Here is a 20,851-nt window from a genome sequence, read left to right as displayed (position 1 = left end):
AAGAAAAACCACAAAAATGTTAGACCATTTGGAGAAAGATGGTTTTACTCTCAGGCTAACGAGCAAAGCTTCTCGTGGCATTTTGATGCTATCCATATGTGTGATCCTGGCAGTCAGAGGACAGAAATTCTGAGGGAAGCGAGGGACAGGAGTCTGAGAGGAGAGAAGCAGCAAACAAGGGAAGAGGAGGATGGGGCAAGGCAAACGATCTGAATGTGCTGTTTCACCTTGATACTCTAAATGAAAAGCAATTAAGAAACGAATAACTGAAAGCATGGACATAAGCCATGGGCAATGGAAAAAAAGGATAAGGGAGAAAGAAAAAAAGTTGCAATTTTGTTCATTTCTGAATAAACGTCTTGTTCCTTTCTCATTGCTATCTGCTAGCCTGGGGTAGTGCCCAGAGAGTAAGTGTTTATGTGTCTTGGAATTTTGGGGAGGAAGCATTCTTTTCCAAAGCCTTGCTTTACCCAACTCCTTTCCTACAGGAGGAAAGTGATGCCGGAAGCAGCAGCAGCAGCAGCCAGCATCTGTGCAGAAGAACACAAGGGCGGCCCGTACTTGCAGCCTTACTTCCCTGTATTAAACCTCACTGCTTCAATCTGCACCTAAAGGAAGGGTAAGAATTTAAACAGATTATGAAGGTAGAAATAAGTCATCCAAACATTTGGTCCTATTCTCCTCTCCAAGGATTTGTGTGGACCAAACATGTGCTTGGCAATCAAAGAACGGAGGCTTTAGGAGTCTTTCAGGAGTTCTCTTTGTTGTTTGATAATTCCTGGGGATGGGAGAAGAGGTACAGAATTTCTTTTTTTTTTTTTAGGATTTTATTTATTTGAAAGAGTTACAGAGAGAGGTAGAGACAGAGAGGACTTTCATCCACTGGTTCACTCCCCAAATGGCCGCAATGGCCAGAGCTGAGCTGATTCGAAGCCAGGAGCTTCTTCTGGGTCTCACACATGGGGGCGCAGGGGCCCAAGGACTTGAGCCATCTTCTGCTGTTTTCCCAGGCCATAGCAGGGGGCTGGATTGGAAGTGGAGCAGCCAGGACCCAAACCAGCACCCATATGGGATGTTGGCGCTGCAGGCTGGGGCTTTAACTGGCTGTGCCACAGCGCCAGGCCCCCTCCACCTTGCCTTTTTTTTTTTTTTTTAAAAAGATGTATTTATTTATTTGAAAGGCAGGGTTACAGGGAGAGAGCAGAGACAGATCTTCCAACTGCTTGGCTCACTCTCCAAATGATTGCAATGAGTAGGGCTGGGCCAGGCTGAAGCTAGGAGTCAAGAGCTTCATCCAGGTCTCCTACATGGATGCAGGGACCAAGAACTTGAGTCATCTTCCCCTGCTTTCCCAGGTACATTAGCAAGAAGAGCTGGATTGGAGTGGAGCAGCTAAGACTCAAACTGGTGCCCATATGGGATGCTGGCATTTCAGGCCAAGGCTTAACATTCTGTGACATAGCACTAGCTCCAAGAAGTATTTCATTTCTGGCTAACTGTATCCTGAGGTTTCTAAAGATTCAATTGTCAACAATATCTGGACACTGGTTATAACCTGTTGATCATCTCTTTTAAAGATTTATTTATTTGAAAGGAAGAGTGGTTGGGGGTGGAGGGGGAGATCTAACTGTTGGTTCACTCCCCAGATGGCCGCAATAGCCAGGGCTGGGCCATACCAAGATCAGGAGCCAGGAACTCCATCCAGGTCTCCCACATGGGTGGCAGGAGTCCAAGTACTTGGGCTGCCAGCTGTTGCCTTCCAGGTGCAATTAGTAGGCAGTTAGACTGGAAATTGAGCAGTGGAGTCTCGAACTGGCACTCCAACATGGGATGCCAATGTTGCAAGTGGCAATTTAATCCAGTGTGCCATAACACTAGCTCTGATCAGGTATCTTTTTCATAAAAAAATTCCCAGAATAGTTAACTCAGCTACCTAAAACCCAGTCAACAAATAAATGACACTAGGAGGGCCTGTGCTGTGACACAATGGGTTAAGCCTAACAGCACAAGTTTGAGTCCTGGCTGCTCAGTGGAGCAGCCAGCTCCCTGATCCAGCTCCCTGATCCAGCTCCCTGCTAAAGTGCCTAAGAAAGCAGCAGAGGATGGCTCAAGTGCTTTGGCCCCTGCACCTATGTGGGAGACCTGGATGGAGTTCCAGGCTCAAGACATTGGCTTGGCTCACCCCTGGCTTGTTGCATGGCCATCTGGGGAGTGAACCAGTGGATAGAGATTTACATCCCTCTCTCTCTCTGTAACTCTTTCAAATAAATAAGTAAATCTTAAGAAAGAAACCAAAATTAAAAAAAAAAAATTGCTCTGTACTGTTTCCAACATGGATAATGATGCTTGCTCAGAAGCAGCTGAAGAACCAAGGATGGCTATGCCTTTCATTCCCTGAGCAGTCCATTAAGTCAAAAAGACTATTTAATCAGGAAGTAAAAAAGGGCACCCATACACAAAAATCCAAACCTAAAAAAAAAGCCCAGGAGACTCTCAAAACCCCTCCTCCTTTCTATCCTTCTGCAGTCAGGTTGTCCAGTGCCATCAGTGATCTGGTAGGATCAGCCTCTATATGGTGTTTCAACAACCCCTACTCTGACCAGGCAGAAAAAGATAGGCTTTGTCTGACCCATCTCTCACTAGACATTTATGAGAAAAAAAGAGCCTCTCGCCAGATCCTGACGCATGATCAGCATTTTTGTTTGCTGCGGTCCTAGTCATTTCCTACCTCAGGCCAGTGTCGACATGCCTTCTGCACTGAATCCACATTATGTGTGCTGGCGTGACATCAGCCATCCTTCCCCTAAGCAGGGTCTGAGAGGAGAGGACTTACAATGGTGCTTTGAGTCACCACAAAGCCTCTTCCTCTCTATTTTGGATTTCTGACATATTTTCCTTCCAGTTAAAATTCTTCCTCTCATTTAAATTTAAAAAATTAAATTAAGATCATAAAGGGGAAAGAGGACTAAAAATTGAGAGGGAAGAGAGTTGAAGAAAAGTAATAAAACTGCTTTGTGGTTGTACCTCTTGCCAACTGGCTTCAGTGTTAAAGTAGAGTTAAAGCTTGCTCACAGAGAAAGGTTCTAGCTTGTCCAACCTTCACAAATTCTTCCTCTGTCCTCAAACATTCAAGAACTTTCCTAGGCAGGAAAGCAACAGGCACTTTGAGACAACAACGTCACAATGAATACAGCAGAGGACTACAGGATGAGTTATCTATTTTTTTTCTTTTCTTATCTGAGGATGCTTCCTCCTATTACTTCACAAATAGAGGGACTTGGGCCAAATATTTAACTTTTAAAAAACTCAGCTCTCCCGTGAAGATGGAATCTGTAGTAAATGATGGCTTCGCTTCCAGTTGGATCTGTTTATTTCATTACAATGCCTGTTGTAACAAACCATCCCCGCGTACAAAGCCAGATATGTAGGAAAGTCTGAGAAAACTGGAAAAATTTACCAGCTCTGCGGCCCCTGGATAGTGTTGTAAGTCACCAGCATATGTAACTCATTTTCTAGTTAAGTAATGCCCTCTGGGGATTCAGTCTACAATCCACACGAAGGCTCAGATTTCATTAGCAGCTGTAGGAAAATGCAGCCCTGGGCATTTGCAAGTCAAAACTCCTGAAGCTACAGCTCGTCTGGCTATCTTCATTGATTTTTCCTGGGAGAGGGTTTTAGCTGATAGAAAACATTTGTTGGAAGGCACAGATGAGGAAGTTGAGAAGCAGAGAAAAGGTTCAGCTAGCAAAGAGACAACTAAGCCTCAGTCTTGATGCTGAACTCTGCAGCTGTGTCCAGCAGAGAGCAAGATTCAGCAGTCATTTCACCCCCCAAGGCTACAATGACAAAAGGCACAGGAAGACCAATTAAAAGGGCAAGTACACAGAAACAGAATCCAATCTTCATTTTTAGATAGCAACTGGCCTCTCAGCCTGAGCTTGAATTAAGATGAAATTGGGTCAGATACTCACGAATCTTAGCACCTATATAAATAATTCACCTGTGAATTCATTCAACTTGAATCAAAAGACGCACTCGGCCTCTATTCCAACTGTCTAAATGAGAAAACCAGCTTTGTTTAGTGCTGGACTCGCCCTTCTCAAGTTTTAATCCCAGCCCATTCTTACCTTGGTTTGAGTTGGTTCACCTTTCTCAAACATCATTTTAAGCCTGTTCAGTGGGACATTGTATTTCTCTATTTTGCCTGAAGCTTCTGTGTTTTCACCGATTTCGGATTTTTCTACTTCATGCCTGGATTCTCCCAGACAGTTTTCCATCTTTTTACTTTCTGTTGCGTGGTCCTTATGATCCTGACGCTCCTCGATGCGGTGAGAGAGGGCTTCAGGAGGTGATCCCAAACCGGGTCCGGAGTGGACCTGCTGATCCACTCGGGTGGCAGGAACAGAGCTGCTGGTCACTTCTGCGGGCGGATGGCCGCCTCTGTGCCTAGTCTCGGCACTGCTGTTTCGCACGGTGTCTGTGTGTGGCTCCGCTCCCGGCACCGGGTTCTCCCACTTCTTCTTTAACACAGTCAGGGTCCCCCGTCTAAAGTGCGGGGGCAAACTTTCAGGGTTCTACAAGAAGGAGAAGCGAGTGCCAGTTACAACTTGCCTGCTGAAACATTCCAACACGTTGCTCTTTGCGAAATGAAAGTTCAGACTGCAAGCTGCTGCGAGCCCACGGCTGTTTCAGACAGCTGTGCAGTTACAGCCCTGCCACATGGAGCAAGCATCCACCCAGGAGAGGGAGAGGGGAAGAGAGAAAAAGTCAGGAGCTGCAGCAGGAAGTGATAAAACAGGATAGCCTTATAAGGGCAAAATGAGAAGAAAGGGGAGCCCAGCTCTGATGATAGTTATTACACTGGAGACGAGAAATTCTGATTCCAAGATCAAGGGGGGGGGAGGGGCAAAATACCTCGTATTTTAAACACTGTAAATATGCACTAATGAAATTCATTAGACTAAAAAATGACGTGAATTCTGTTTTGTTTTTCTTTTAAACAAGACAAAGACACAAGATAGCTGAAACTAATACCAATAATTATATAGTAGCATTGAGGACTGAAGCTCTCTGGAGTAACCTAAAGAAGTCATCATCCTTGTACAAGTATTTGCTAAATATTAAGTTGTATTTGACCTAATTTACATGCACGTAAATGCATTTTACTTTTATATAGGAACCTAATCCCCTTTCTTTCCTGCTTTTCTCTACCTGTTTCATCTATGTATAAATTCTCAGCTCACAGAAAATTCGCTATTTTCCAGACCTTTTGGTTGAAGAAGATCCAGGTTTTCTGTGAAAACAGCCATCACCTACCCTGATGATCAAAGCACACACACTTCCACCTCTTAGAGAGGTTACTTTCACCTGGGTCAGAAATGGAATTAACACATCCATGTAAAGACAGATTGCAAACAACCTGGGAGCCATGCTGCCGCTGCCGCAGAATTAAGTGTCAGGGACTTCGAGAGCACTCCTAGAAAAGTGAACAGCACTAGCACCACCAGCCCAGCAAACTCTGAACTCTGGTACCTTCTGATTCTCCATTCCTGTGAGCTTCGACTCCCCGGGCTTTCAGCTCAGAAAGAAAGGACAGATAACCTAGGACTGAAAGACTTCGGGGAATTACACAGGATTAGCAGCTATATTGGGAATTAAGTCTCTCACCCTATTACTCTTCTGAACACAGTCTGAGAGCCACTTCATCAAGTGGCAGCAAGTCCTGGGGGGAAAAAGTGATAGAAAACAGCTGTTTGATGCTGGTATTTAAATCTTAGCTTCCAAGATGACTCACTGGGAGAAGCATGTATGGACTAGAGATAGAAGCCGGAGAAAAAGTTTATGTTGGAAAATAGAAAATTAAAAGAACAGTTTCAAGGATGGGCATTTGGGCTAGCTGTTAAGATTCTAATGAAGACACTCACATCCCACACTGGAGTGCCTGGATGCCATATATGGCTCTGGCCCCACTGCAATTTCCTGCTAATACAGACCCTAGGAGGCAGTGGTGATGGCTCAAGTATTTGGGTTCCTGGCTTCCGGCCACCCATGTGGGACACCCAGATTAAGTTCCCAATTCCTGGCTTCAGCCTGACCCAGGCTTGGCTATTGTGGGCCTTTGGGGAGTGAACCAGCAGATGGGAGTGCTCTCTCTGTCCCTCTATGGTGCTCAAATAAATAAAAATAAAATAAAATAAAAACCAAAAAAACTGCTCCACAAACTGGCACTACCTTCACTGCCAGCAGCACCCTTGGCTCTATTATCTCATGCACACAACAGATGAGTCACCTGGGTCTCTGTCTTCATGGTCCCCACCTTGCCCAATAGGAGCCCAAGGATCTAAGGGGCATTTTGCCTTGGTAACTGCACAATGCTTTTCTTAGACACATATCAAGTGATCAAAGCATATCTGTTGATGTGGAAAGATGCTCATAAGATAATTCTGGGTGAAAGGCAAATTATAAACAGTATAATCTCTTGGGGCCGGTACCGTGGCACAATAGGTTAATCCTCTGCCTGCGGTGCTGGCATCCCATATGGGCGCCAGTTCTAGTCTTGGCTGCTCCTCTTCCAATTCAGCTATCTGCTGTGGCCTGGGAAAGCAGTAGAAGATGGCCAAAGTCCTTGGGCCCCTGAACCCCCATGAGAGACTGGGAAGAAGCACCTGGCTCCTGGCTATGAATTGGCACAGCCCGGCCATTGCAGCCATTTGGGGAATGAACCAGTGGATGGAAGACCTCTCTCTCTCACTGTCTGTAACTCTACTACCTCTCAAATAAATAAATAAAATATTTAAAAAAAGTATGATCCCATTTATAACATGCATGTATGTGTGTGTGTGTATATATATATATATATATATATATATATATAAAGGTTTATTTTATTTATTTGAAAGACAGAGTTACAGAGAGATGCAGAGCCAGAGAGAGACAGAGGGGTCTTCCATCTGCTGGTTCATTCCCCAAATGACCACAACGGCCAGAGCTGAGCTGCTTCAGAGCCAGGAGCCTCTTCCAGGTCTCCCACGTGGGTGCAGGGGCCCAAGGACCTGGGCCATAGCAGAGAGCTGGATGGGAAGTGAAGCAGCCGGGACTTGAACTGGTGCCCATATGGGATGCCGGCATTGCAGGCAGTGGCTTTACCTGCTACGCCACAGTGCTGGCCCCAGCCCAGCTCTGTTCTGATCGCTACTTCCTGCTAATGCAGATCCTTGAAGGCAGATGACGGCTCTAGTACTTAAGTCCCTGTGACCCACAAGGGAGAACTGGATAGAATTCGTCTCTTGGCTTCAACCTGGCCCAGCCCTGCCTGTTGTGGGCATTTGGGGAGTGGACCAGCAGAAAGAAGATCTCTGTCTCTTTGCCTTTAAAAAAAAAAAAAAAAAAAAAAAAAAACAGAAATGAGCTCTTAAGGACACAAGTTCATGAACGTTGCGGGGATAGGGTGGCAATAAGGGGAAGGGCAGGGCTGTGTGATCTGACAGTACTAAGGGGCCCACACCCTTAAATCCGTCATGGGAGTGCTGCCCAGGCCAAGCTGTTCAAGTCTTTAGGAGACAAAGCGTGGGATAAACAAGGCACAGAACAAAAGCAATAGGTAAGGGGCTGGCACTGGGGCACAGCAGATTAAGCAGCTGCCTGCAACACTAGCATCGCATATGGGTGCTGATTTGAGTCCGGCTCCCTGATAATGTGCCTGGGAAAGCAACAGCAGATGACCCAAAGGCTTGGGCCCCTGTCACCCAGGTGGGAGACCCACATGGGGTTCTAGGCTCCTGGCTTAGGCTTGGCCCAGGCCTGGCCCTTGCAGCCATTTGCGGAACGAACCTTTCTCTTGCCCCCTCTCTCTGTAATTCTGCCTTTAAAATAAAAAAATCCTTAAAAAAAGTTAAGAGCAGATTGGGCAACATCATAGAAAGATTATTAGACTGAGACAGCCTGGATTATCATTGGATGATGGGTCACATATTTTCTTTATCATTTTTTTAATATTTATATATTTGAAAGGCAGAGTTACAGAGAGGCAGAAAGAGAGAGGTCTTCCATCCACTGGTTCACTCCCCAAATGGTCCCGATTCGAAGCCAGGAGCCAGGAGCTTTTTCCAGGTCTCCTATGAGGATGCAGGGGCCATCCTCCACTGCTTTCCTAGGCCATGGTAGAGAGCTGGATCAGAAGTGGAGCAGCCGGGACTCAAACAGGTGCCCATATGGGATACCGGCACTGCAGACGGCAGCTTTACCTGCTACACCACAGCGCCAGCCCCTGTTATTTTCTATAATGAACATGTTATTACTCATGTAATCCATCTCCATGCAACCAAGCAACCTTGGGTAAGCTGCTTGATTTCTGGGTAACACTACATAGGCTGCTGTGGAGAATTAATGTGACTATATCAATGCATGTCAGCAACCAGAAAGTGGTGACAATTATTATTAAATGGGTGGCCCTTCCTACTCTTCTGGCCACATCTCTTAATGGTCATCAACCACACTGAGCTGCAGCGCCCAGTCATCTCCCAAATCCTGATCCCAGATTATGGACTCTAGCTACTCTACTCTCTCTACAGTCTGAGTTCTTCCAGGCTAAGGGACACAGAATAAGGGGAAAATCCAGCTGATGTCATTTGAATCAAGGCTATAACTTTTCCCCAAGTATTTTCCTAGAATAAAGCAGTGGGAAGTCATGAAGGCTGAATGTTTTCAAGGGTCACATTGCTTGCTACACTAACTGTACAGCCTCCATTCTCCAAGTGACATCAGCAAACTGTTCATTCTACCCATGAAGGCTGAGAACCTTGGCAGTTTTGCCTCTGGACTGTAGTGTAGTGGCTGCACGAACCTCGGGCCCGTCCAGGACATGCAACCCAGTCTCCTCCCTGCAGGAGCATTTGACCTGGATACTGCGATGAGTCACAGCACTGTCACTCTGAGATGTATGGTCCTCAGTAAGTTCCTTCCCTTCTATCACAGGAATTGGCTGGCTCAAATGAGCTTTCATGTTGAAATATCAGCAGGCAGACCTTTGTTTTAAATGCAGGAGGATGTTTGGTGTGATATAGCAATGAGGTTGGAAACATGGACTACTTGGAGGGACAGCCTCCAAGATAGGGAAGAAATTCCTAGGCCAAGAGCATCTCAAAAAAGTGGTGTAGAGTTAGGACTGGTGCTGTGCCGTAGTGGGTAAAGCCGCCATTTGCAGTGCTAGCTTCCCATATGGGCGCCGGTTCAAGTCCTGGCTGCTCCACTTCCAATCCAGCTCTCTGCTATGGCCTGGGAAAGCAGTAGAAGATGGCCCAAGTGCTTGGGCCCTGCACCTGTGTGGGCAACCCAGAAGAAGCTCCTGGCTCCTGGCTTCGGATCGGCACAGCTCCAGCCGTTGCGGTCAACTGGGGAGTGAACCAGAACCAGCAGATGGAAGAGCTCTCTGTCTCTAGCTCTCTGCCTCTCCTTCTCTCTGTAACTCTTTCAAATAAATAAATAAATCTTTCAAAAAAAAAGAGGGAGGCAAAAGGAGTGAATTCCTGGGGATCTGGCTTATCATGTAGAAAGATTCTACTAGTTGCTAAGGAAGTAAATTTATCCAATTATTACCCATTATTTCTCTAACTAGCTTGGAAAAAATTTTTAAAAATTTATTTTCACTTTATTTGGAAGACACAAAGAGTGAAAGTCACAGAGACATCTCTGACTCTTCACTGTAACATGCAGGCACCTTTACCCGATCACTTCTTAGATTTCTGTGAACAGAAGGAGATCATTGGGACTTTTGTAAGTATAGAGCATCTTAAAAGCAACCCTTAGTCACTAGTGGGAAAACTGGGGAAATTCATATAAAGACTGAGGGCTGCCACTGTGGTGCAGCACCCTGCTTCCTCGATTCTTCCTATTTCTCTGGCCAGCCCTCAATTTGCTTCACGGCTTTTTCCTCCTCCGTCCCTCTCTCCGATGGTGGTGTCCCTTTGTCTTAACTTCTTGCCACTGCTCTTTCCAAGTTCTTGGTAGATGACGTCATCCACCACCAGGTTTCACCCACCAGCTATCTGTTGGTGGTGACCCATGACCTATAACTCTGGCCTGATGTCACTTCTTGTCCATCAATTCTACCTGGAAAATTTATAGGCATCTTCAGCTCATCCATGCCTAAGGCTGAAATCTTCCTTTTTCTTCCTTCACTCTTTCAGCTCTTCTGAAACCTTCATTTTGGTGGACGTGACATATCTCATTTCACATGCCAACAGTGCTTGCTCTTGCGGCTGGTGTTGTGGTCTAATGGGTTAAGCTGCTGCTTGTGACGGTGGCATCCCCTTGTGGGCCCCAGTTCGAATTGCAGCTGCTCCACTTCTAACCCAGCTCCCTGCTAATGTGCCTGGGAAAGCAGCTGAAGATGGCCCAACTGTATGAGCCTCTGACACCCATGTGGGAGACCCAGATGAAGTACCTGGCTCCTGGCCTTAGGCTGGTTCAGTCCTGGCCATTATGGCCATCTGGGGAGCAAACCAGCTGATGGAAGAGCTTTCTTTCTGCTTCTCCCTCTCTCTGATGCCTTCCTGCTGTTCATGGACTGCTTCCTCTGAGATACACATTCCTTCTGCCCCTCCCTTGCCCCCTTTGATGCAATAATTCCTATTGGCCATTTAGGGTTCAATCATGCTCTTCTTTCTCTGGGAAGCCTTCCTTGATGAGACATAGTCACATGGTTACAAGTTGCTCCTAAAATATCAGACCTATCACACCTCAGCTTTCAGTTCTGTTTTCCAAACTCTAAACATTCCCACGAAAGTGGGGAATACATCTTACCATTCTTACGTCTTCAGCAATGGCATGTGGATGATAATCCACAGATGTTTGTCTCTACTGCTGGTCTCAGTTTTCTCAGTCTCGAACCAAACCCAATCAAGCCTTTATCCGACCACTCCCCAACAGCATAGGATGATCAAGGACATTCGTGTTGCTGGATACAATGATCAGTCCTCAGCTTCCCAGTGTGTTTAAGTCTCCTAGAAACATTCTTCACTTGGCTTTCAGTACCCCCATTCTCTTGTTTCCATGGTTACTTCACCAGTTGCTCCCCCCTTTCTCTCCTCTGCTGGTTCTCCCTTATTTCTTGGAACACCCCTGAGCTTCTGAGCGCAGTGAACAGACCCATTCTCTTCTCCATCTATGCTCCCTAGGTTATCTCAAGCACGTCATGGCTTAAAGTACCACTGACACTTGACCCACATCCATTTTATCTCCAGCTGGCAGCTCTTCCACTTCCAGATTTGTCTAACCAAGGTCCTCCTTGACATTTCCACTTGGATGTCTTAATAAAATGCTTAACATTTTTTTTTTAACTTTTATTTAATGAATATAAATTTCCAGTGTACAGCTTATGGATTACAATGGCTTCCCCCTCCCATAACTTCCCTCCCACCCGCAACCCTCCCCTCTCCCCTTCCATTTGCATCAAGATTCATTTTCAATTCTCTTTATATACAGAAGATCAATTTAGTATAAAGATTTCAACAGTTTACACCCACATAGAAACACAAAGTGAAACATACTGTTTGAGTACTAGTTATAGCATTAAATCAAAATGGACAGCACATTAAGGACAGAGATCCCACATGAGGAGCAAGTGCACAGTGGCTCCTGTTGTTGACCCAACAAATTGACACTCTAGTTTATGGTGCCAGTAACCGCCCTAGGCTGTCGTCATGAGTTGCCAAGGCTATGGAAGCCTTCCAAGTTTGCCGACTCTGATCATATTTAGACAAAGTCATAAAAGACAGAGTGAGGATAGTAACTAATGATCCTAAGAGTGGCATTTACCAGGTTTGAACAATTATACAGCATTAAGTGGGGAAGAATGCTTAACATTTAACACATCCAAAACTGAGCCTCTACTATTTCCTCTTCAAATCTGCTTTCATTGCAGTCTTTCCCATCTCAATGAATGGCATTTTAATTTAGTTTAATGGAGGCTAAGTTAGATAAAAAACATTATCACCATTCTTGATTCTTCCACCTTCAGTAAAAATCCTGACCACCTCTTATCACTTTCGGTACTACCTGACTCCAGCCCATGGTTGTATCTTTTCTAATTGATTCTAGTGTCTCTTAACTGTTCTCCATGCTTCTGCCTTTGCTCCTCTACAGTCTCTTCCTCTTTTAAAAACTTAAGTTAGGGACCAGTATTTTAGAGCAGTGGGTTAAGCCACTACCTGTAATGCTGGTATCCCATACTGGTGTGCTGTTTTGAGTCCTAGCTGTTCTACTTCTCATCCGCCTTCCTGCTAATGTGCCTATGAAGGCAGCAGATGATGGCCCAAGTACTTGCATCCCTGACACCCACATGGGAAACCCGGATAAAATTCCTGGCTACTGGCTTCTGCCTGGCCCAGATCTAGCTGTCGTTGTGGCCATTTGAGGAGTGAACCAGTGGATAGAAGATCTCTTTCTCTGTCTCTCCCTCTCTCTCTGTTACTCTGCATTTCAAATAAATAAATCTTAAAAAATAAAAATTTAAGTCAGATAACATCACTCTTACACATAAACCCTCCAAAGGCCTTCCTGCTTTTAGAGTTAAAGCCTAGGTCCCTCAAAATAACTCCAAATGATGTTTTTCTTCTTACTCTTCAAACACAGTAAGATTTTTTTTTTTCAGATTTATTTATTTGAAAGGCAAGAGAGAGAGACTGAGACAGAGAGATCAATCTTCCACCTGCTCGTTCACCCCCGCAAATGACTACAACAGCCAGGGCTAGGCCAAGCCAAAGCCAGGAGAGAGGAACTCTATCTCCCACGTAGGTGGCAGGGGCCCAAGGACCTGGGTCACCATTTGCTGCCTTCCCATGAAGGTAGGAAGCTGAATCAGAAACAGAAAAGCTGGGACTCAAACTGGCCCCCCAACATGGGATGCTGGCGCTGCAGCTGGTGGCTTAACACACTGCGTCACAACACACAACGCAAGCCCCAGGAAGACATATTGTTCTTTCTGCTGTTTTTATTTTTTTTTTTTTTAAGATTTATTTTATTTATTTGAAAGACAGTTACAGAGAGAGGCAGAGAGAGAGAGAGAGAGAAAGAGAGAGAGAGAGAGAGAGAGGTCTTCCATCTGCTGGTTCACCCCCGAGATGGCCGCAACAGCTGGAGCTGTGCCAGGAGCCAGGAGCTTCCTCTGGGTCTCCCACATGGGTGCAGGGGCCCAAGGACTTGGGCCATCTTCTACTGCTTTCCCAGGCCATAGCAGAGAGCTGGATCGGAAGCGGAGCAGCCAGGACTTGAACTGGCGTCCATATGGGATGCTGGCGCCTCAGGCCAGGGCTTTAACCTGCTGCACCACAGCGCTGGCCCCTCTGCTGTTTTTATTCCTTAGCTCTTGTCCTCGGATCTTTGTGCCAATGTCTCCCTGTCAGAGGCCTAAAGACCCAATCCATTCTTCTTACCTGCTTATGCTGTTCACAGCACTAATCACTCCTGACACACACACAACACTTTTTTTTTGGCCATTTCTCCCACTAGAATATAAACTCTATGAAGGCAGAGATGTAGTCTGTATTTTTTGTGCCTCAAATAGGGCTTGGTGTGCAGCAGGTGCTCTTTGAAGACCCACTAAAGTAATGAGGGAAATGAAAGAAGGAATTGGAGGAGGAAGGGGGTAAAAACAGGAAGGAGAGATCCAGATGCAAGACACCAGCAGTTGAGTAAATAACCTGAGCTTTTTCTGTAATGCACCTGTGGAAATCCATTTTCTAATTACAGAGGAATTATGCCAAGGCTGTGGTCAGTGTTGCCCCCTTAGAGAGAAACGGATTGACAGAGGCATGTTATGTGCTAATTTAAGTCCATTAGGTGCTGAAAACTGCCAGGAGCATGTGTTTGTGATGACAGCCAAATTAGAGAATTCTTGCCCAAAGTTTTGTTCCCTGTAAGATTAAATCAAATAAGAGTTCAAAATAAATATATTATCCAGGCCAGTTGAAAGTTTACAAGCAGGGGAGTAGAGAATGGGAACTTGTAGAGTTTATGCGGGACATTTTTGCCTTTGATGGACCCTGCAGTGAGGAAACTTGCGAACTAGACTGGGTCAAGGAGTTTGCTTTAAACAAAGAACCCAGAGGATGACAACAGTTGCACAGCTTCTACCACTACATGCATAGATATAAAAATTCTGGTTGTTGGCTTTGGGAAACAAAATGATGACAGCCTAGGAAACACTGCGTTCTCATTTGAGCAGAAGTTGTAGCTATTGTATTAACCTCAGGCAAAGCACTTGGCCGTATGTGCTTCACTCAGCAAAGGACAGAAAATACGGTTCAAAAGGAGAACCTCAGTTAAGTGAAAAAATAAGATTCCCTGCACCTGAGCCAATTTATCCTGAGCACATGGCTCACACTCAGACCAGCTGGCACAAATGTCCAGCTCAGATGACACAGAGCTCAAGCCCCCAGAGCCTGCTGGAGTCTTGGTCACCCAAGCATTGCTCCTGGAGTTCTACACACCCCAGGGCTTCTGAATACTTACACTTCTCTTCTTTTCCATGTTGGCTTCTTCAGCTGCTTTCTGGTACCTACAGAGAAGGAGGAAAAAGAGAATAGTCTCAGATTAAACTTATATTTTCGCTTTTCCAATATTAAGAAATGACTTGTGCATGTCTACTTGTGCTAGCAACTGTTTTTAATCAACTCTGTCAAAGAAGCAGAGAACCAGACAGCCCTGTAACTGTTCCAGTCATTCATCCTGTTACAACAAAAAGACCCACATGGGTCAATGCTAGGAAAATACTGTTAGGGAGGCGGGCATTTGACCTAGAAGTTAAGACACTTCTTGGGACACATGCATTCCCTAACAGAGTGCCTGGGTTCTCTGCTCCCAGTTCTAACTTCCTGCAGATGCTGGGAGGCAATGCTGATGGTTCAAGGACTTGGGTCTCTGTCACCAACATGGAAGACCTGGATTGACTTCTCAGTTCCTAGCTTTGACCTAGCCTAGCTGCAATCAGTCTGGGCTTCTGGGGAGTGAACATATATCTAGCATATGCATCCATCCATCCATCCATCTATCTATCTTTTTTTTATCTCTCAAAAAAAATAAAATTATGGAGTAGGCATTGTGGTAGAGTGGATTAAATTACCACTTGGGAGCCTGCATTCTATATTGGAGTGCCAGGATTCATCTCCTGCTTCTGCTTCTCACCCAGCTTCCTGTAGATGTGCATTCTGGGAGTCAGCAGGTGATAGCTCCAGTACTTGGGTCCCTGTCACCCACATGGGAGATCCAGATGAAATCCTGGGCTCCTAGCTTCAACTGGCCCAGCCCTGGCTATTGCAGGCATTTGAGAAGTGAACTGGCAGGTGGAAGATGTCTTTTTTCACTCTGACTTTCAAATAAATGAAAAAAAAATTAGCCCAAACAATTCAGTGTTAGCTGTGTTAGTTAAAACATCCCTTTGGTGGTAGTAGTCATTAGAAACCAAGATTTGGAGCTTGGAAGAGAGATTTGAGCAGGTCATTTAAAGTGAGGACTTCTTGGGACCGACGCTGTAGTGTAGCGGGTAAAGCCACTGCCTACAGTGCCGGCATCCCAGATGGGTGTTGGCTGAAGTTGAACTCCACTTCCTGTCTAGCTCTCTGCTATGGCCTGAGAAAGCAGTAGAAGATGGTCGAAGTCCTTGGGCCCCTGCACCCATGTGGGAGACTCTGATGAAGTTCCTGGCTTCAGATCGGTGCAGCTCCAGCCGTTGTGGCCATTTGGGGAGTGAACTAGTGGATGGAAGACCTCTCTCTCTGCCTCTCCTTTTCTCTATGTGTAACTCTGACTTTCAAATAAGTAAAATAAATCTTTTTTTTTTAAAGTTAGGACTTGTTTGCCCAGACACATTATTAAGATAATAGTTGATATCATTTATAAAATCTACCAAGAGTGTGCAGTATAAGAAGATGCTCAGACTCGGTCCTGTAGACTCTACCACTTAGCAGCTGACAGAGGAAGAGCGGTAGTAAGAGAATGACCACAGGAAGCTTCGAGGACAATCAGAAAAGGCCAGAAAAGCCAAGGGAAGAAAAAAATCGGGGGAGGAGGAAGTGGTGAGAGGCCCTGTGTAAGCAACGCCCCCTGACGTAGTAACCAGTATGTCTGGTAATCTTGGTGAGCCTCGTCCATGATAAAAATCACTAGTTCACCCAGATTCTTTAATGGGCGTTTGGAGTATTCTAGGTTTTTTTCTTTTAAGATTTATTTCATATATTTGAAACGCAGATGACAGAGAGAGAAAGAAAGAGAGGAAGAAAGAGACAGACAGAGAGAGAGAGAGAATCTTCCATCTGCTAATTCAATTCCCAAATGGCTGCAACGGCTAGGGCTGGGCCAAGCAGAAGCTGAGAGCCAGGAACTCCATCTATGTTTCTCATGGGCAAGGGTCCAAGCACTTGGGCCATATTTCACTGTTTTCTCAAGTGCAGGGAGCTGGGTCAGAAGCAGAGCAGCCAGGACTGGAACCGGCACTGAGATATGGCAGGCCAGAATCGTAGACAGCGCCTTCATCTACCGCACCATGACACCATTCCCAGTTTTTTCATTATTGTAAACAGTGTCTCCACAAATGTCCTTGTGCATGTATTTTCTGAGAGATTCCCTAAAAGTGGGAATTCAGAAACAGTGGGTTGTAGCTAAACAAGAATTTAGAATTGGCCTTGAATTTATCTTTCCACGCCCCTGGGATAATCATCTACAGCGTATTACAGCAACAATGCAATATATGAAAGAGCCAATCAGCTGATGGGTTTTTACTTAGTCAGTTGTCCTCCAGGGCAAGGTATTTACAATGTGATTAGCGAGTAAATAAGCTCAGAGGTTCCCGGCCATTTACTGTCCCAACAGAAGCACAGATTTTAAAACATCAAATGGTGCCCTCGTCAGCCCTGTTCTTTTAGTATCAAGGCAGCTGTAAGACCAGGTATATGCGCCGATGACTGCATGGACGCCTGTTTTGGAATTCCCACCCGTTATTTATAATGAAATTCTTGCTACACAGATACACAGGGAGAAAGACTCTACACCACTGCTTTCTTCCAAGTTAGTTTCTTGGTTCTTCTTTTGTTTGTTTGTTTAAAGATTTATTTATTTATTTGAAAGACAGAGTTACAGAGAAAGAGGAAGAGAGAGAGAGAATCTTCCATCCACTCATCTCTCTCCTGATAGCTGCAATGACCAGGACTGGGCCAGATCAAAGCCAGGAGCTTGGAGGTTTTTCTGGGTCTCCCACATGGGTGCAGGGACCCAAGGACTTGGGCCATCTTCTACTGCTTTCCCAGGCCATAGCAAAGAGCTGGATCGGAAGTGGAGCAGCTGGGACTTGAACCACCACTGCTATGGGATGCTGGCCCTGCGCATCCCGCTGTGCCACAACGCTGGCCCTCCTTGGTACTTTTCCATTTTGGACTCTCAGAATTCTGAGAGACTCTGAGGCCCAGTGCTTTTGAATTCAGTGTTTGAACAGGATTCCAGCTTTGGACATTACTCAAAGGCACTCGGAGCGACAAGTGTTATTCTGACACAAAACGTGAAGGTCATTTATTTGGAAAGGCATTTTGAAGATCAGATCTGAGGCAAAAATATTTGCTATGAAATTTCTATAAATAAAACACATCCCCCATGCCTTCCCAGATTTTCTTGTGCTACCGTCTTTTTCCTCACAGCAGTGTTTAATCCTGCAGTTGCACATTAACGCTCAGCTGTGAGGCAGGCAGCTGATGGAGGATGCTAAAATTATCTGGGGAGTAATAACAGTCTCTCAAATTTTTCTGAGACCAGAAAACAGAGTTCCTGAGCCATGACTCTTGCTTGTATGCCCTCAAATAGAGCAAAGGGAACTATGAGCCAAAAAAGGGAAAATGGAAACTCCCAAGGTTTAGGCAATGTGCCCTTTTCTTTTAGAATAATTTCACCCACTAAAATGTTACCGAAAAGCCGAAGAAGAGGAAGCTAACCAGGGAGGGCCAAAGGTCAGTTTTGTCTTAATGAAAGAAGAACAGTCGCAGAAAACTCGATATGAACACTCTTCTTTTTCTTTGGAATGGATAAAGTTATCTTGAGTAGCAGGAGTGATAAGTGGAGGCACGCTGGCCTCCTGGGAGTGAGGGATCCACAGGCCGGGCTCACCGAGTCCACCATCTTGGTGGATGACCTCAGTCACGACTGCAGGACTTCCTAATCTGTTAGAGGAGGGTGACAGAGGTTAGCCTGGTCTGTGGCTCTCAGACTCTTAGTTCTTTTCAAACGCTGTCTTATTTAGAACACACCATATAAAAGAGATCAAAGTGGGACTGCTGAGTGGAAGGTCATGGGCTCAGCCCTTTAGATCTTCCCATCTTTTTCAGAACTAGTCCCTGAGGGTCTGTGAAGAACTCAATGAAGATGGCATGAAAACCACTGAACTGGAGTCCCTTGAATCATACAAGAGACCTTTTGTAAAGAAACCAGCTTCTACCCAAGAGCCCATTTCTATGAAGTAAAATCATGTCATGCTGAAGTCACTATGGAGTGAAACTAAGGGCAGCTGTTCAAATTGTCCTTGTCAGTGGGACCTTCCCTACCTCAAATTTAATGATTTATAAAGTCAGAAATTCAAACAACTAGCCTGAAGCTATAAGAACCCCTGAGATTCAAGCTTTTATGGCTGAAACATTTGTACCTCTAACCATAAAATGTATTAGCAATTTGAAAATCAAGATCAACTAATCTATCAACATTGGCCAGACTAAACTTCCTACAAATACTTTTACATTAGTCTCTAGTTAGAAACCTCCTAAGGTTTCTACAGCCTCTTAAAAAAATAAAGATGCATTTATTTTGGATGTCAGAGACAGAGAGAGGGCATATGCTCTTCTAACCACTGTTCACTCCAATGTCTGGGCTGAAGCAAGGAACCAGGAACTCTATCTGGGTCTTCCAGGTGGCTGGCAGCGGCTAAAGTGCTTGAGTCATCTTCTGCTGCCTTCCCAGGCATGTTAGCAGGGAGCTGGATTGGAAGCAGAGCAGCTGAGACTCTGATATTGCTTTGCAGGCGGCAGCTAAACCCACTCACTGTGCCATAACACTGTCCCCAGAACTAGTAAATATTATACAAGCCTACACAAGAGGCTCACCAGCTTCCTGCTAATGCAAATGGGAAAAGCAGTGGAAGATGGCCCATGTACTTGAGCCCTTGCCACCTACCTGGGAGCCTGGGATGGAGTTCAGGCTCCTGGCTTTGGGCTGGCCCAGTCCCAGTTGACGCAGCCATTTGGGGTGTAAACCAGCAAATGTAAGATCTTTCTCTGTCTCCCTCTGTAATTCTTTCAAATAAAAAAATACATATTTCTAAAACCCAAAATATAGTATCTTAAAATATGAAAAAGGTCACTAGGTAGGTGTTGGAAATAGAAGTCAATATTGTACTTTATGGAAAACAGTACTGCAGTCTTCTCTGAGAATCTATGGTGAGCAAACCCTAAAAAGTTTAAGCAGTATTAGCAACCTGTCTCCTTTGAGTATAAAAACTGGAAAAGAAACATAGGCTCATTCTCTGGTTTTTGCTGTCTTTTTTATTTGATTTATTTATTATTTATTTGACAGATAGAGTTAGACAATGAGAGAGAGAGACAGAGAGAAAGTTCTTCCTTCTGTTGGTTCACTCCCCAAATGGCCGTTACGGCCAGAGCTACGCCGAGCCGAAGCCAGGAGCCAGGTGCTTCCTCCTGGTCTCCCATGGGGTGCAGGGCCCAAGCACCTGGGCTATCCTCCACTGCACTCCCAGGCCACAGCAGAGAGCTGGACTGGAGGAGGAGCAACCAGCACTAGAACCCAGTGCCCATATGGGATGGCAGCACCGCAGGCGGAGGATTAACCAAGTGAGCCACAGTGCCACCCCTTTTGCTGTCTTAAGAATATAATATTAACTGCCCCACGTCTGTGCCCTTACCTCCCGTTCCTCTGGAATAAATGTCCCCACCAGTCTCGCAGTCTACCAGATAGAACTCTACTCTTCTTCAAGATAAGACAAAGACGTCAGAAGAAATGCACTAAATAGCAACAAGCCCAAACATTAACGTGTGTAGGTTCTTCTCTACATCTCACTTGTCTCAGCTATGAAACGGGGATAAATGTCCCCCTCACAGAGCGTTTATTAGAATTAGAAATAGTACAGATTCCTCTCAGAAGTCTAGCAAGCTGCCTGGCACACTGATTCCGCTGAATGGGTTCAGGATTTACAATTTTGCGTAATTGCCTTTTGCCCTTAGTAACCTTTATGGGGAAAGACAGTTAACTCATTATGCTATGAAGACGAGACCTCTGAGGTCCCTTTGTACTTTCTTTCTGAAAGATGAAAAGGCCCCTGCAATGAACAGCCTTTTCCAGCTTCCTCTCCCCAGTGCCACCGCAGGACCCAAGCCCTTGTGAGAAACAGCTGGGCTGCAGAGGGACAGAATGAAGAGTGAGAGGCACTGAGGAAGAGGTGAGCACCTCACTGAAGTGCAGGGAAGGAAGCGAAGCCAGGAAGAGGGCTGATGTCCAGAGCAGGGTGTGGAGCAGGGTGTGCTGGTGAGGTCAAAGCTTGGGGCTAGTGCAAGTCAGAGAATGTAACGTGTGGAAGACCAGGAGGCTCTAATAGGCTTTCTGAATGGGACATTTCATAGAAGGGTAAGGTTGAGACTGGAAGCGGAATGTGCCAAACAACGTGCAGGTTGAAGAAGCAGGAAAGATCAAGAAATTTCGGGTGAGCATTGTGGCATGCATGTTAATCCACTTCCTGGGTTCAAGTCCCGGCCACTCCATGCTTCCAGTTCAGCTTCCTGGATTGTGCCTGGGAAGGCACTGGATGGCGGCT

The 20,851-nt window shown here is 45.4% G+C and overlaps 1 protein-coding gene across 3 annotated transcripts in view; it reads right to left on the bottom strand.

Moving 5' to 3' along the window:
• Positions 1-20,851, bottom strand: part of LIMA1 (LIM domain and actin binding 1) — a 94,677-nt gene that overhangs the window by 36,794 nt on the left and 37,032 nt on the right. For all 3 annotated transcript variants that reach the window (XM_062203682.1, XM_062203683.1, XM_062203684.1), the window contains exons 3-4: positions 14,509-14,554; positions 4,128-4,574 (exon numbers count right to left, since the gene is read on the bottom strand). In XM_062203682.1, the coding sequence (XP_062059666.1) occupies positions 4,128-4,574; positions 14,509-14,554 (493 nt within the window). The remainder of the gene's footprint in view (positions 1-4,127; positions 4,575-14,508; positions 14,555-20,851) is intronic.

The sequence above is a fragment of the Lepus europaeus genome, chromosome 10 (genome assembly GCF_033115175.1).
Source record: "Lepus europaeus isolate LE1 chromosome 10, mLepTim1.pri, whole genome shotgun sequence".
In the NCBI taxonomy this organism is placed as follows: domain Eukaryota; kingdom Metazoa; phylum Chordata; class Mammalia; order Lagomorpha; family Leporidae; genus Lepus; species Lepus europaeus.
The sequence above is the reverse complement of the archived record's forward strand: the minus strand, read 5'-3'. Positions and strand labels throughout refer to the sequence as shown.